Below are 15,492 nucleotides of genomic sequence, written 5' to 3'. Positions count from 1 at the left end.
AGCTGTTCAGATTATACTGATATTATTTGCATGTTCCACTGTAATACAATTTTTGCCCTTTGTCAAAGAAATCCACCTAACGATTAATTTCATCTTAAAATCATCTCAGCATCCTTATAAAATTTAAAAACGAAAACCTTGGATAGTAAATAAATATATAAATAATTTTAAAAAGGTTAATTACATTATACTATTAAAATGTCAACACTTTTTTCCAGTGCTTAAGTACATAAATGCCGTCGAAATGGAAATATATATTCCGAAAAAAAATATTTGAGATTTTTTTCTAACAGCCACACATCGAAACTCTCAAGCCTTCAATTACCCGCACACTTACTGTTAATATTAATAGTTTCATAGTTGCATTTAAGGTACACAAATTTGAAAAGAACAAAGATACAGGTAAATAGTATAAATATGCATAGTAAAATATATGTATATGTGTATATTCTTTTTTTCATTCACTTGGGGGAGAGTTTTCTTTTCATTTTTTGTGTCATTAGATTTATCAAAAAGTTGGCAACGTAATTCTATTTGAGAAAAATAATTCATAAATTTTGCTTACATACTCAGTAACAGATTTTTTTCTTTACATTAGCTTCTAGCATGAGAAGTAAAAAAGTTACCCCGTCGTTTTGTGATAAGAAGTAACCTTTTCTTATAATCGAAATCCCTTGTTTGATTGTGCTGCTGTTGTTGTGTTTTTTCTTAACGCCCTTTTAAACCGCTGCAAGCCTTTCTTAGGGGACGCTGACGCCATTGGTCAATTGTCAGTGCCATTTAGATTTTTGTGCATTAATATCTGCACGAAGATTTTGTGTGAATATGACAAATAAAATCTGTAAGAGGAATAAATAGACCAGTAAAAATATTTTTGATATGATATTTCAAATGAATTTTTCTTATAATAATACAGAATAAATTAAAAACAAAATAGATTTAAAAAACCTAACAAAATAATAATAAAAATATGACTAATTAAAAACTCTTTAAATTAAAAAATAAATATTAAAAAACAAACCTGAAAGAAAATTGCTATAATTGCACTGGTCGAAATTAAAATCAAATTTCTTTCCATCCATTCTTCGCCGGCTTGAACACAGCCCTTATCGTAAATTATTTTGGCAATTTCAAAACTCTAAACAGAAAAAAAGAAATAAAAAATCAAATAAAATCATAAATAAAAAATAAAATAAAATCATAAAATATATTAAAGAAATAATATTTATAATTAAAAATATATATAAAAATTATTTAATAACTATAACAAAAAATTAACTAAAATTTAAAACCTAAAGTATGTATTAAAATTATTAATTATTTAAAAAATATATAAATTATTTAATAAACAATAACAAAATTTTAACTAAAATTCGAAATCTAAAGTATTTATTTTTTGTTTTAATATTTAATTCTTAACCTGACAAAACACCGTCACCATTATATATATCCATATGGAAACAATGTGCATTTCCAGAAATTCCTCGCCGGCCCTTAAACACCCACGTTCATAAATGTGTCTATCGACAGGCTGTAGTATCGATGGGGCCATTTTTTTTAGACGTTAGCATGTTTTGTGGAGATTTTAAAATAATAAATAAAGTTTAGCTATGATTTTAAAATTATTATTTCTGTTTAAAAGTGAGTAGGGCAGAAAATATGTCAGGATATACAAACTATATAAATATAAAATGCAGTGGAGAATTATAATCCTAATTCTGGGGTTACGCAGGTATGTTGTTTTGTTGCTCAGAAGGGGGTTGTGGCACAGACAAAAAGACTCCATAAAGGTGTCCATGAACCTTTCTGGAGTCTTTTTATTCTGTGCTGTCCTTCTTGCCGACATAGACACTCCCTTGCCTTTGACAATGGTAGGTGGTGCCAAGAATTTTTTCCTTTTTGGGCTATTCAGAGTTGTCTCCACCGTTGGATAGTAAATTTGAGCTACATTCTCAACAAGACGACGGTATTCCTTCGATCGACAAGTCCTTCGCAATATCATTCGGATAGTTCCATGAGAACTTCTAAATTAAATTGAGGGTCATTTGGAGCTGAAACAATTGTCGAATCCCTGCTCCGCTCGATAAAACCGTATGCAGAAGTTAATTACAACCCGGTAAATTTTCTTGTCGGACACTACATCAGCATTGACACATTTGGTTGCTTGGGGCCGTCCCCTTCAATGCCAGTCTTGTTTTTTTCACAATAAAAGATGGTGTTAAGGATTTCTCATCATTCAGTGACCAATTCGAAGGACCTGATTGATGCTAATAAATTTGGGGTTCACTTGGAGCAGAAAGAATTCTTTTATCCACGCCTTATGGATACTTAAAAAATACTCTGGCATACTCTGGGATGGGATTGGGACCATAACTCTCGATGATATGGGGTTTAAAGAATAACCCATTTAAACGTTAGCACTGGTCGATGAGGAGGTTAAAGTTATTTTTGATTCTGCGCCTATCGAGACTGAGGGTGGCAAGGCAACCGCATCAACAAATTTCGAGGGTGTTTTATAAACACTTCCATGGCATTTCCTCACATCATGTTAAGGACTTGCCAACGGATCCTGAATAATATGTTGACAATAATATTTCGGTATCAACAAGGCTCCATTCGAATAAAGTCGGTATCCGGACTGCAAACCGTGAAACACTGATGGACACGAGGTCGATTAACTCAGCGTCTAGGAGAGCACTTTAGGAAATATGTGACAGACTTAGGAAATGGTTTTTTAACGGAGCTATTTTCGACACGTCGATCTCGGGATCATAGACAATTAACCCTGCCGAATAAGTCACAGTCCATCCCTGTTGGCATTACTCTAAAATAAGTGAAAACTCTGTGCCAAACTTGTCATACTCTCCATGGATCCATGGTATAAAAACTTAAAAGTCATACAGCAAATTAATCTCCGTTCGGAACATTTTATTTATCACTTGTTGCATTACTCATGATCGTTTTCCAATTTGCCGCCACTAACTCACTTTTAAACCAATTCATACATTCACGGATTCTAATTAGAATTATTCCAAATTAGTCTGATTAAAAAAAATAGTCTCAACTTACATAGCCTTCCTTGCGTACATCATAGCCACATTGCTTATTCTTAATCAGCTCATGGGGTTGACGACGGCAGCATGAAAATGGAACACCACATGCCTCACGACTGCCAATGGCACTCGACGAACAATTGAAATAATTATTACTATCCCAATCTTTGGGACCCTCAATACCGCAGCATTGGAGCCAATCTTCTTGGATCCAATCGATGAGATTTTGTTGATCGGGATCTTCGCGATAGTGGATGATGAAGGCACGCAGACCTTCGGTGGCTTGGTCTTTAATCTGAAAACAAAAACAATATTTAAAATGTTTGGCAATTTAATTATTCGCCAATACTTACCCAGCCTTTATCCTTGAGTACTAAATACAGGACCCCGAAACACACTTCCACAATCAACAGGACACACATTAGCATTATAAACTAAAATACCAGACAAATGATTAGTTTTTATTTATTATAAAAAATATATCTTTTATTTCCTTACCGTCCCCAGCAAACAGGTGTTTTCCCTTAAGGCTCCAACACTGCCCGTAAATCCAATCAGAAATGCCACACTACCCGTACAAATCAAAACAAAGGCAGGATCTAAGACCAGCAGCGTCAGCTTAAATTGATTGCTAAAAGCATCTTTTTCATTCCAGGCCCAGACACCAGCAGCCAAAATGATTAGACCCGTCATCTGCAAGACAAAATTAACAAAAAGACAACTTTTACGTGACACCAACACACAACATTTTTTGCACAGGTACTCCACTCCGCACACAACAAAGCCAACAAAGCAGCACCCCACCGATAGTCAACCTACCCATAGCAATGTGTTACACACAAACAACAAATATTTCATACAACAACTGACTTCTCGAGTTTCATGACGATATTTTCGCACAGGCATTTTATTATTATTACTACTATCAATATTTGATTTATTTTTGTTGTTGTTTATGGGTTGGAGATTCCTAAAGGTTATATTTTGCTTATGGAATGTAAATGGAAGAATTTTTTGCACAATCTTTTATATTTGTTTAATAAAACATTTGGGGATAATGACAATGAAAGCAATTGGTTTTTCTCTGACAACCTAATCAAAACTGAACGCGTTCCAAACGTTACGAATTACAAGACGAAGGAAAACTTGAAGATAAAGCTTAAATGAAAGTCGAAACAATAAAGTCGAATAACAATAAACGTCAGCAAAGCCACACAGTTGATTTCAGACGCCGTTAAAAGTTTTTTAATAAACTTTGTCTGATCAAGATTTATTAATAATGTCATAAGTAAGCAAAAGTCAGCTGTTTTTTCTCAAGTCGGATGACAAAATATAGATTTGGTTTACGTTTTCTTAATGGAAGCAAATTCAAAATAATAGATTTTGACAGAAAATTTGGGAGGCAGCTAATATCCAATTGGCCATAAGGTATATTCTTGATCAGAATAAAATTCTAAAATCGAGATTTGTCATGTCCGTCTCACTGTTGAAATGACGATAAAGCTCGCAATATTGAAGATAGATCTTTGAAATTTTGCACATACATTGATATTACTCCTAGGATGTGTGGTATTGAAAATGAGATATATCAGTCCATGTTTTAGCGTAGCCTCGATATACCCAAAAATTATCAATGTTGGCCTATGTTTCAGGGCAGAATCGGTATTGTTAAGTTTCTGGACACCTTTTTAGACTTAATCAGCTGTTTTTCGGTATCTAATACAGTATCAAATATCACTACCTAATACGGCATTTACATTATAACTTTTTACCGGGTTAACCTACTTTATGAGGATTTATTTGGCATATATTCAAAGGAATTTAAAATTTAAACCCACTGGGTTAACCAAATCCGGTTAAATGTAAACGACCTTTAAGATTCTAAACATTGATCTACTTTTTAGGGTAGCCCCCATATAAAACTGCATGCCAAATTTCGATATTTTGGAGTTCATATTTTGGATTCTCAATGAATAGAAAATATACCCACCAAAAATTGGTCCATGTTACCGGGTAGCTGCAATATAATTGTAACTTACTTTTTTCGGTTTAAATACACAATCCATATTAAATGGTATTTAAATTACAACTTTTTGGTGTGTTAACCTGATCTATGAGGATTTATTTGACATATTTGCAAAGGAGTAGACAATTTAGAACTACTAGATTTAATAAATTCGGTACAATGTAAACGTACTATTATATGAACAATTTCCCAAAAAAGTGTACCCTTTATTAGCAAAATGTCGAATGAAGAGAACTGATAGGGCCCATCTTTGAATTTAGTAAAGTATTAATGTCCATAAGTACCAAAAATTAAAAGGACTTAAGCGGTGTACACACTATTACTTTTGAGTGACACACTCGATCAAATTGTGCTTGTTTGAAAGTGTGGCCTCTTATGTTCTTCATTCATAAAGCAACCACGAAAATATTCAGGGTTGTTGGAGAGTCAGTAGAGATAAAATTGCTGACAGTCCAAAATTATAGTGTGCTCTTCTTTAAAAGAAAGATGTAACATCATTTCCCCGACTATACATTCCGTTTTGCAAAAGAAATTATTAGAAATGTCCTTTAATTTTTTTATTGATGTCTGCAGGAAGAAATTTAGGCAGCTGCCAACCTATTACAACAACAAAATCCAAAAAATTAAATAATTGGCGTGTTGCCATGAATTGTCAATTAATAGTGCGCCCTTGCCATACGCCTTCATTGTGGCAGCCACCTTTGCAAGAGAAAGCAAAGTTAACGCCGTTAGAAATGAAGCGAGGCGCCGACAAAGAACTCTGTTATCGATTACTTTAGAAAAATAATCGACTTTGCTAAAAACGAAATTTTTGCAAGGAATTTTATTTTTTCTGTTCTATTATAAAGCAATTTAGAACTAAATATCAGAATGTCGGATAACGATGATGATTTTATGTGCGAAGATGATGAAGATTATGGATTGGTAAGATTTACATGCAACAGATCCCGGTTGCCTCGAGATAAAGCCGGCTAATGCACCAGCCACTTCTAGAATGACACTTCTTGATTTGTTTGCTTATTATTGTTGTTGTTTTTGTGTGTGTTCTTGCAGGAATATTCGGAAGATAGTAATTCCGAGCCGGACGTTGATCTGGAAAATCAATATTACAATAGTAAATCATTAAAGGAAGATGATCCCAAGGCGGCATTGGCCTCCTTTCAAAAGGTGTTGGACCTAGAGAATGGCGAAAAGGGGGAGTGGGGTTTTAAGGCCTTAAAGCAAATGATAAAAATTAATTTTAAACTGGTGGGTAGTGGAAGGTATTAATTAATTGGAAATCCAACTATGTAATGTGTGTTTTCTTTGCAGAACAACTATGAAGAGATGATGGTGCGCTATAAACAATTATTGACCTACATCAAGAGTGCCGTGACACGCAACCACTCGGAAAAGTCCATCAATTCTATATTAGATTATATATCCACATCGAAAAATGTATTGTTGTAAATATTTTATTTTTTAGAAAAAAAATAATTCAGTTTATTTTCTCTCTTCTAGATGGAACTTTTACAAAACTTTTATGAAACCACCTTGGAAGCCTTAAAGGATGCAAAAAACGATCGCCTGTGGTTTAAGACAAATACGAAACTGGGAAAATTGTATTTCGATCGCAACGAGTTTGGAAAATTACAAAAAATCCTGAAACAATTACATTTGTCTTGCCAAACGGATGACGGTGAAGATGATTTGAAAAAGGGTACACAACTTTTGGAAATATACGCCTTGGAAATACAAATGTATACCGTCCAAAAGAATAACAAAAAGCTGAAGGCCCTTTACGAACAATCACTGCACATTAAATCGGCAATCCCACATCCGCTGATTATGGGTGTTATTCGCGAATGTGGCGGTAAAATGCATTTGCGTGAGGGTGAATTTGAAAAGGCCCATACCGATTTCTTTGAGGCATTTAAAAATTACGATGAATCGGGTTCGCCGAGACGTACAACGTGCCTGAAATATTTGGTATTGGCAAATATGTGAGTATTCAATTAAATTTTTAAAGTTAGGGTGTAGGGTCTCCTTTGTATCCACTAATGATGATCATGAGGTCTTTTAATATTCCTTTCGCATATCAAATACCTTCAGAAGGTCTTCTATGAATAGAATATCTTCAGCAGATCTCGAATAATTTAAGAACTTCAGTAGGCGTTAATATTTTAAAGGCTACCTATAGGCGTGGATTTTTTTAAATTAAATTTTCAAGGCCTATCTATAGGCGTGCATTGTTTAAAATTAAATTTCCAAGGCCTATCTATAGTTGTGCATTGTTTAAAATTAATTTTTCAAGGCGTGGATTTTTTAAAATTAATTTTTCAAGGCGTGGATTTTTTAAAAATTGATTTTTCAAGGCGTGGATTTTTTAAAAATAATTTTTCAAAAATAGTTTTTCAAGGCGCGGATTTTTTAAAAAATAGTTTTTCAAGGCGTGGGTATTTTAAAAATAGTTTTTCAATGCGTGGATTTTTTAAAATTAATTTTTCAAGGCGTGGATTTTTTTAAATTAATTTTTCAAGGCGTGGATTTTTTTAAATTCATTTTTCAAGGCGTGGATTTTTTTAAATTAATTTTTCAAGGCGTGGATTTTTTAAAATTCATTTTTGGAGGTCTTTACCAAGGCGTGGATTTTTTAAAATTAATTTTTCAAAGCCTATCCTTGGGCTTGGATTTTTTAAAATTAATTTTTTTAGCATGACCTAACCTTAGGCGTGGATTTTTTAAAATTAATTTTTCAAGGCCTGGATTTTTTAAAAATATTTTTCAAGGCTACGAAAGAGGCGTGGATTTTTTAAAAATAATTTTCAAAGCTACCAAAGAGGCCTGGATTTTTTAAAATTAATTTTCTATGGCGTGGATTCTTTTAAATGTATTTTTCAAGGCGTGGATTTTTTAAAATTAATTTTTCAAGGCGTGGATTTTTTAAAAATTGATTTTTCAAGGCGTGGATTTTTTAAAAATAATTTTTCAAAAATAGTTTTTCAAGGCGTGGATTTTTTAAAAATAGATTTTCAAGGCGCGGATTTTTTAAAAAATAGTTTTTCAAGGCGTGGGTATTTTAAAAATAGTTTTTCAATGCGTGGATTTTTTAAAATTAATTTTTCAAGGCGTGGATTTTTTTAAATTCATTTTTCAAGGCGTGGATTTTTTTAAATTCATTTTTCAAGGTGTGTATTTTTTAAAATTAATTTTTCAAGGCCTGGATTTTTTAAAATTCATTTTTCAAGGCGTGGATTTTTTAAAATTCATTTTCAAGGCGTAGATTTTTTAAAATTAATTTTTCAAGGCGTGGATTTTTTAAAATTCATTTTTCAAGGCCGGGATTTTTTAAAATTCATTTTTTAAGGCGTGGATTTTTTAAAATTCATTTTTCAAGGCCTGGATTTTTTAAAATTCATTTTTTAAGGCGTGGATTAATCGATTTATATATTCCTAAAATTTTCCTAATTTATTTTTTCTTTTCTTGCAGGCTCATGAAATCCGGTATTAATCCCTTCGATTCCCAAGAAGCCAAACCCTATAAAAATGATCCGGAAATTTTGGCCATGACCAATTTGGTGGTATCCTATCAAAATAATGACATTAATGAATTTGAATCGATATTACGCACTAATCGTAGCAATATTATGGCTGATCCTTTCATACGAGAACACATTGAAGATCTGCTAAGGAATATACGCACACAGGTTCTCATTAAATTAATACGACCATATAAAAATATAGCCATACCATTTATTGCCAATGCACTGAATATTGAACCGGCCGAAGTTGAGAGTCTATTGGTGTCGTGCATACTAGACAAGTGAGTTCGGGGGATTTTCTTTTTTACATTTATTTTTTTTAATGTTATGTTTTTTATTTCAGTACCATCCAGGGACGCATTGATCAAGTAAATCAAGTTTTACAATTGGATAAGGAAAACAGTACAGGATCTCGTTATAATGCCATCGACAAATGGTCCAACCAAATTCAATCTCTACAAATGGCAGTCATCAATAAAATGGCCTGAGACAGGCCTTCACTAGCTATGCATTGTTTACCAACATTAAACTGGTAGAAAAAAAATATGAAAATCAACAACATCCACGAGAAAATGAAACAAAGAAAACACAACAATAAACATGAAATGTCATATTTGAAAAACCAAACTTTATTTTTTTGGAATATAGCCTCTTCTAGGCGTTAATTATTGTTACTTTCGAGTTAATACATTTGTTATAAATCCAACGCCGTAATTTATATAAACAAAATAATAGAAAACTAAAGATTATAACTAAGAGAATACATCCGAAAGTAATTGCTGTGGCCCAGCCAGGGCTACTCCAATCCAGGATTTCATAGATATAAGGATTTCCGCTTCTGTAAAAAATACAAAGGAAGGAAGAAAGATAAGAACATATTTTAATTATTTTATATTTAAATAATATTATAATTTTAAATCTATTTTAAGGAGAGGTGTGAGGACCCATCCAAACATTACAAAACAGACAGGAAGGCATACAAAAATACATAGGAAGGGAAAAAGATAAGAAAAGATTTGAATAACTATTTTTTATTTAAAAATATTAGAATTTTAAATTTTTTTTAAGGAGAGTTATGAGGACCCATACCGCCATTAGAAAATAGACATGAATTGCCAATGAAGTCTTCAAAATCCCCAAATTACATTGGTATATTAAATCAAATTAAATATGATTCAAAACATATATAGATTTTCTTACAAATTTTAAATTTTTTTTATCAGAAACAATATTGAAGTTGTAATTCATGTTTTTACTTACGGATCCACGCCTCCCGCGAAGTAATAAATCAATGAAAATATGGCATAAATTAAACCCAATATCAGAGGATATACAAAATGCATTAGGCGGGTGGGGAATGCAACCAGCATGTGATCCAAGACCATCAATATTGAATTAAAACCATGGGCCCATAAATTATACAAATCCGAGGCATTGGCATTGTCCGCTGTGGAAAAAAAAGAATATTAGGTGAAATTTTTCAATCTAGTTCAGAATACTTACTGGGATAAATAAACAACCAATACATAAATGTGATTACCGTTGCCACAACCAAAACACACCAATGGGAACACCAATAAAATTTCAAAACCTTAGTTCGATTATCTGGGAAAAATATACAAAAATAAAAAAATTATTTCCTTCCAAAAAACCCCAAATTGAAGAAATTCAACTCACCAAAATACCTGGGATGAAAATGATATATGGTCACCAATATAGCACTGAACCAACTGATATACATACACAGCAAAAAACCCCAATCGGTCAGATAAATAAACCATTTACCATCGGCCCATTGCTGTATTAAACTACCCAATACACCAACACTAAAACACAACGCTAGACCCCACCTGTATAACGGCCATAAATAGGATTTTTGGGAGGTTTGCCACTATAAGAAATTTTTAATAATTAATAATATTAATATTTTTTTCTATTTTATTAGAGTTTTTATGTTTACCTGGGACTTGAGAAAATCATCTGCCGGCTTATGATTTAAACTGAATTTCTCTTTTTGAAACTCCTTGGCTATTGGATGAAATATGCGACGACACAAACAAGATTTATTGTCGGTCATCTGGAATTGGAATATTTTCAAAAGGAGGGTTATAAAAATAATCAATACCACCATAATAAACATGGGGATCCAAAGTGCAAAATATCAAGAAAAATTGAAATTTTTTTTATGAATTATTTATGTAAATTATGAAAAACCCCCACTCTTCACAACGATTTTGGAAATCTAAAATAGGTATACTTTAGAAAGAATACCCTTAAGGGTCTATATAAGTTATTTGGGGGTCACTTTTGTAAATAGAAGGCATTTGGTAAATTATAAAGGACCCCATCAAAACGATTTTGGAAATCTTCAATATGTATACTGCAAAAAATAATACCTTTGAGAGGTCTATAGAAGGTCTTTGAGAGATCTTCTGTATATAAAGAAGGCATTTGAGGGGTTTTCTAAAGGGTTTTCAAAGAAGAACTTTCAGTAGATAAAGGTCTATCGAAGACCTATGAGAGATCTTCTGTGGATGTAAGACCTTTGAGAGGTCTTCAATAGGGACAAGGCTATTGAGAGATCTAACATTGAGATATCTTCAGTAGATAGAAGTAAGTATTATAGAATAAATATTAGAGATATTTTGTAGAAAGATGGCCTTTGAGAGGTTTTCAATGGACAGAAGCCATTTTGGATTCGTTTGTAGATAGATTGCCATTTGATGTATAGACACCTTCATGACATCTTCAATGGATAGAGAATCTTCAATGGGTCTTCTTCTATAGTTAGAGGGCTACTGGGAGATATTCTGTTTAAAGAATAACTTTAAGATGTAAATCAAAGTCTACAAAATACCTATGAGAGATTTTCTGTAGTTGGAAGACCTTTGAGAGGTCGGTCTTTAATAGGTATAAAACTTTTGGGAGATCTTTTGTGTAATGGATAACTTTGAGATGCCTTCTGAAAAATAAAGATCCATAGAATACCTATAAGAGATCTTCTGTGGAGAGGGAGGTCTTTAATAGAAAAAATGCTGTTGCGAGATCTACTGTGTAAGAATAATTTTAAATTGTATTCAGTAAAAAGAGGTCCATCTGTTTACAGAATAATTATTAGAAATATTTTGTAGATAGAAGGCCTTTGAGAGCTGTTCTATGGACAAAAGTAATTTGAGGGGTCCTCTAGGGATAGAAAATCTTCAAGAGATCTGCTACAGAAATTGATTGATTGGTGATCTGACTGAATGGTCAGTGATTCTATCACAGACGAGCTGAGGGGCCAGTGAGTTTATCACAGATAGGTTGAAGGGCCAGTGAGCCTATCGCAGATAAGCTGAAGGGCCACTGAGTCTATCACAGATAGGCTGAAGGGCCAGTGAGTCTATCATACACGAGCTGAGGGGCCAGTGAGTCTATCACAGACGAGCTGAGGGACGAGTGATTCTGAGGGACAAGTGAGTCTATCGCAGACGGGCCTCCATTAGCTGAAGGGCCAGTGAGTCTATCACAGACGAGCTGAGAGGCCCAGTGAGTCTATCATAGACGAACTCAAGGTCCAGTGATTCTATCACGGACTAGCTGAGGGGCCAGTGAGTCTATCACAGACGAGCTGAGGGGCCAGTGAATGTATGACAAACGAAGTGAAAGGCCAGTGAGTCGATCACAGACGAGCTGAAGGGCCAGTGAGACTATCATAGACGAACTGAAGGGCCAGTGATTCTATCACAGACAAGCTGAGAGGCCAGTGAGTCTATTACAGATAAGCTGAAGGGCCACTGAGTCGAACACAGACGAGCTGAAGGGTCAGTGATTCTATCACAGATAAGCTGAAGGGCCACTGAGTCTATCACAGACGAGCTGAGGGGCCAGCGAGTCTATCACAGACCAGCTGAAGGGCCGCAGACGAGCTGAGGGGCCAGTGAATTGGTCCACGTTTCAGGGTAACCCCATATAGCGATAACCCCACATTTTTCGGTATATGGCGCACGATTTTCAGCCGAATCGTCTGTAATTTGCTATTTTGGATTACCAATAGGTAGCAAATCTTCCTAACCAAAAATTATCAATATTGGATCACTTTACCACATATAACGGTACCTCCCAAATATTCGGTATTTTGGGGAGATTGGCCATCTTTTTTCAAATCGATTTGGCTGTAATTTTGTATTACGGATTCTCAATGGGTAGCAAACCATTCTACAAAAAATTATACAAATGTGACCACTTTTTAGGGTAGGCCTCATATACGGGTAAAATTTATTATTCAATATTATGGTCAGGTTTTTATACCCTTCACCACACTTTTGTACAGGACGTTCCTTTTGAGAATATGCATAGAAACACTTTCGTTGTCGATTTATGCATGTCCGCCGTCCGACCGTCTGTAGATGTTAAATTGTAAACAAAGTACAGGTTGCATTTATGATCCGATTTGGATGAAATTTGGCACAAGTCACTTATTTGGTCCAAGGACGAAACCTATTGAAATTGAAGAAAATCGGTTCAGGTTCGATTTTATATAAATGGTGCACCAAAGTCCCTATATATTTTCGATTTGCACGAAATTTTGCATAGTGTACTGAATTAAGTCTAGAATGATGTGTGCTAAGTTTTGTGAAAATCGTTTCAGATTTAGATATAGCTCCGATACATATTTTCATCGGATTTTATTTAAAATATTTTTAAAAATCCACGCCTTGTATAGGCGTAGGAAAAAATATTTTCCTAGACCCGATCGAACTTAGCTAGCGCTTTTATTAATTAAAAATATGATTTCCTTTGATTTTTTCACTTTGGGTCCACATTTTGTAATCGGATTTGGATTTTAATTTTTTTTATATTATTTTTTTATACTTTTATCTCTTCCTCTCAATATGTAGCTACCTTTAAAATAGCCCACACAGCACCCCAGAATATGCCACAATTCACTCTTAGCCTATTGCCAGTTAACTGATAGAATATCCGACCGGCCAAGACATCCATAATAGGTATTTTTTCTTTCAGCTCAGTTCCAGTCAATCAAATAGAGTTCTTATCTTCTTGTTTTGGCGGAGTAGTTACTCTCTCGCAAATTATTATTATCGTTGTTGTTATTGAAAATATTTAAAAAAAATGTTGTACTGTTAAATGTCTATGGCCCGATAAATTGATTGTTATCAGTTGTTAAATACAATTATTCCGCACACAACAAGATTACGATTATTGCCACAACTATTGGACGGTTGCTTTACTGGATTTATTTTCTATTTTTTTGGATTTTCCTTTCATTCAAATATTAAAGATTACCTTTCACTTTTCATTAGCGGTTTTAATGGTGTAGGAAGGAGGGTGGGAGTATGAATTTTTGAGGTGAGGGTTGGAAGATGTGATATAAATGTAATCAATATTTTAATATTGTCACCCTCACAATCATGCCCTACCAAGCCATTTAACAATAATTTCCGTTTATTTACAACTTTTAAGAAGGCAATCTGTTCGAGTTCCCATAATTGAAGAAAAAAAAATGAAACGAAAAAACTTAATTGAATATTTAAAACAGGATATGTGTTTGAATATGCGTTTGGGTTTTTAGTACAGTTTGAACTAATAATTTAAAGTTGTCGTTTTGTTGTTGTTGTTGTTTTTTCGAACTTTTCTAACCTTTTGTGTTTCGCTGGGACCTTGAACTGTCAAATAATGATATATACTTATCCTATCCTTATGTTGTGTGTATTGTGAGTGGATCTTTTTTAAGGAAAGTGTAATGTTTGCTTGTGGATGCCAGCTAGGGGATGGGATCACATTTTGACAGTTTAATTTTATGTTTTAGTAAAAAATGATTTTATAAAAAATTATAGGCTTGATATGCTCAGTAATTGCAACACTGCTAAGGACGTTGTATGGGGATATTTTATAAACAAAAAATGTAGGAAGAAAATACTTTTGACAATGCAAAAAAAAAATTGATTGGGATTATGAATTTATATTGATTATTTTTATAAGAATGGAATAGAAGAATGGAATTTAATTTAAAAAATTAAATATTAAAACCAAACACAACCTTTATTTTAGAAAAACAGGCCATACGTTTCAGATCCGTTAACTCTAAGGAGTTTATTTTGAATACTCAACTGAATTAAACCTGAATTTTAATAATCCCTAAAATCTAAATTTTTCAATACGTATTTTTCAAAGATGATCCCAATGGCAAAATTGAGTCCCGAGTGTTCAAAACCAAAAAATTAAATATTTTTGCAATGTCAGTTTCTATAAAAATTAAGGTCAAAATATAAAAGAAATCAGTAGGGGATTTACACTAAAAAGTGGTTAAATTTAAATTTTTTCAAGGGGAAATTTTTTTAACATTTTGTACACATTATAGTTCCGTTCCAGAACCTAATGAATCTACTATTTTTACAAGTTTTGCAAGTTTTTACTCGAAAACCGTTCCTGAATCCACAAAAATGGTAAAACATTGAATCGAATTTAAGAGAGCACAAAACCAAATGGCATTCTCTTTGTAAACTTTTTAATCGAGAAATTAGGCCAAGTAAAAATGGTAAACAGAAATACCTACTTCTGATTGGCTGTTGCGTTGATTTTGAAGTAGAAGTAGATTTGCGTTCCCGAACTTTTCAAATTATTTTGTACTCAGAGAACGATTTTTGAAATGCTTCCTTTTTACTAGCTTTACTATTAAAAAAATACTGGAACAGACCATATATTTGAAGTAAGCATACGATAACACAATTTGAGCTTTAAAATATACAGGGAAATATAGGGAAACAGGAAAAAAATTCTACATAATTTTGAAATGTTTGACTTTTATTTTTCCTATGTTCATTATGTATGTATCGGCGTTTAATTTTTTTTCTGAATTTGTTTTACAACCATGAATTGGTACTTCAATGAA

General features: G+C 33.2%; 3 protein-coding genes across 3 annotated transcripts; 1 reads left to right on the top strand and 2 right to left on the bottom strand.

The window, feature by feature from the left end:
- Window positions 1–752: 752 nt before the first annotated feature.
- On the bottom strand, window positions 753–3,965 carry LOC133325379 (tetraspanin-5). Its single transcript, XM_061534151.1, has 6 exons — window positions 3,873–3,965; window positions 3,552–3,746; window positions 3,407–3,487; window positions 3,070–3,348; window positions 1,022–1,138; window positions 753–839 (listed from the first exon to the last, which is right to left on the bottom strand). The coding sequence occupies exons 1-6, from the start codon at window positions 3,957–3,959 to the stop codon at window positions 771–773; spliced, it is 828 nt and encodes a 275-aa protein (XP_061390135.1). The 5' UTR covers window positions 3,960–3,965; the 3' UTR covers window positions 753–770.
- Window positions 3,966–5,905: 1,940 nt separating this feature from the next.
- Window positions 5,906–9,134, top strand: LOC133325377 (COP9 signalosome complex subunit 2). The gene is made up of 6 exons (XM_061534148.1): window positions 5,906–6,003; window positions 6,133–6,327; window positions 6,391–6,516; window positions 6,580–7,061; window positions 8,549–8,881; window positions 8,944–9,134. The coding sequence occupies exons 1-6, from the start codon at window positions 5,950–5,952 to the stop codon at window positions 9,086–9,088; spliced, it is 1,335 nt and encodes a 444-aa protein (XP_061390132.1). The 5' UTR covers window positions 5,906–5,949; the 3' UTR covers window positions 9,089–9,134.
- Window positions 9,135–9,254: 120 nt separating this feature from the next.
- LOC133325371 (protein rolling stone-like) lies at window positions 9,255–13,556 on the bottom strand. The gene is made up of 6 exons (XM_061534143.1): window positions 13,485–13,556; window positions 10,561–10,677; window positions 10,278–10,491; window positions 10,104–10,205; window positions 9,861–10,047; window positions 9,255–9,438 (listed from the first exon to the last, which is right to left on the bottom strand). The coding sequence occupies exons 2-6, from the start codon at window positions 10,675–10,677 to the stop codon at window positions 9,255–9,257; spliced, it is 804 nt and encodes a 267-aa protein (XP_061390127.1). The 5' UTR covers window positions 13,485–13,556.
- Window positions 13,557–15,492: the final 1,936 nt, after the last annotated feature.

Source organism: Musca vetustissima, unplaced genomic scaffold (genome assembly GCF_032173495.1).
Source record: "Musca vetustissima isolate MV318-11 ecotype Yass unplaced genomic scaffold, APGP_CSIRO_Mvet_v1 utg1286, whole genome shotgun sequence".
NCBI classification, from domain to species: domain Eukaryota; kingdom Metazoa; phylum Arthropoda; class Insecta; order Diptera; family Muscidae; genus Musca; species Musca vetustissima.
Note: the sequence above shows the minus strand (reverse complement) of the source record. Positions and strands in the feature narration are given on the sequence as shown.

What these genes read in the sequence shown, in the direction of transcription:
- LOC133325379 (XM_061534151.1), bottom strand. Translation starts at nt 3,959, where the DNA reads ATGCCTGTGCGAAAATATCGTCATGAAACTCGAGAAGTCAGTTGTTGT. An exon ending in TGTGTAACACATTGCTATGG is followed by an intron (nt 3,747 to 3,872) that starts GTAGGTTGACTA and finishes TTTGTCTTGCAG; the next exon opens with ATGACGGGTCTAATCATTTT. An exon ending in TACTCAAGGATAAAGGCTGG is followed by an intron (nt 3,349 to 3,406) that starts GTAAGTATTGGC and finishes TTTTGTTTTCAG; the next exon opens with ATTAAAGACCAAGCCACCGA.
- LOC133325377 (XM_061534148.1), top strand. Translation starts at nt 5,950, where the DNA reads ATGTCGGATAACGATGATGATTTTATGTGCGAAGATGATGAAGATTAT. An exon ending in ATATATCCACATCGAAAAAT is followed by an intron (nt 6,517 to 6,579) that starts GTATTGTTGTAA and finishes TCTCTCTTCTAG; the next exon opens with ATGGAACTTTTACAAAACTT. An exon ending in TATTTGGTATTGGCAAATAT is followed by an intron (nt 7,062 to 8,548) that starts GTGAGTATTCAA and finishes CTTTTCTTGCAG; the next exon opens with GCTCATGAAATCCGGTATTA.
- LOC133325371 (XM_061534143.1), bottom strand. Translation starts at nt 10,677, where the DNA reads ATGACCGACAATAAATCTTGTTTGTGTCGTCGCATATTTCATCCAATA. An exon ending in ATGATTTTCTCAAGTCCCAG is followed by an intron (nt 10,492 to 10,560) that starts GTAAACATAAAA and finishes AATTTCTTATAG; the next exon opens with TGGCAAACCTCCCAAAAATC. An exon ending in TTGGTTGTTTATTTATCCCA is followed by an intron (nt 10,048 to 10,103) that starts GTAAGTATTCTG and finishes TTTTTTCCACAG; the next exon opens with CGGACAATGCCAATGCCTCG.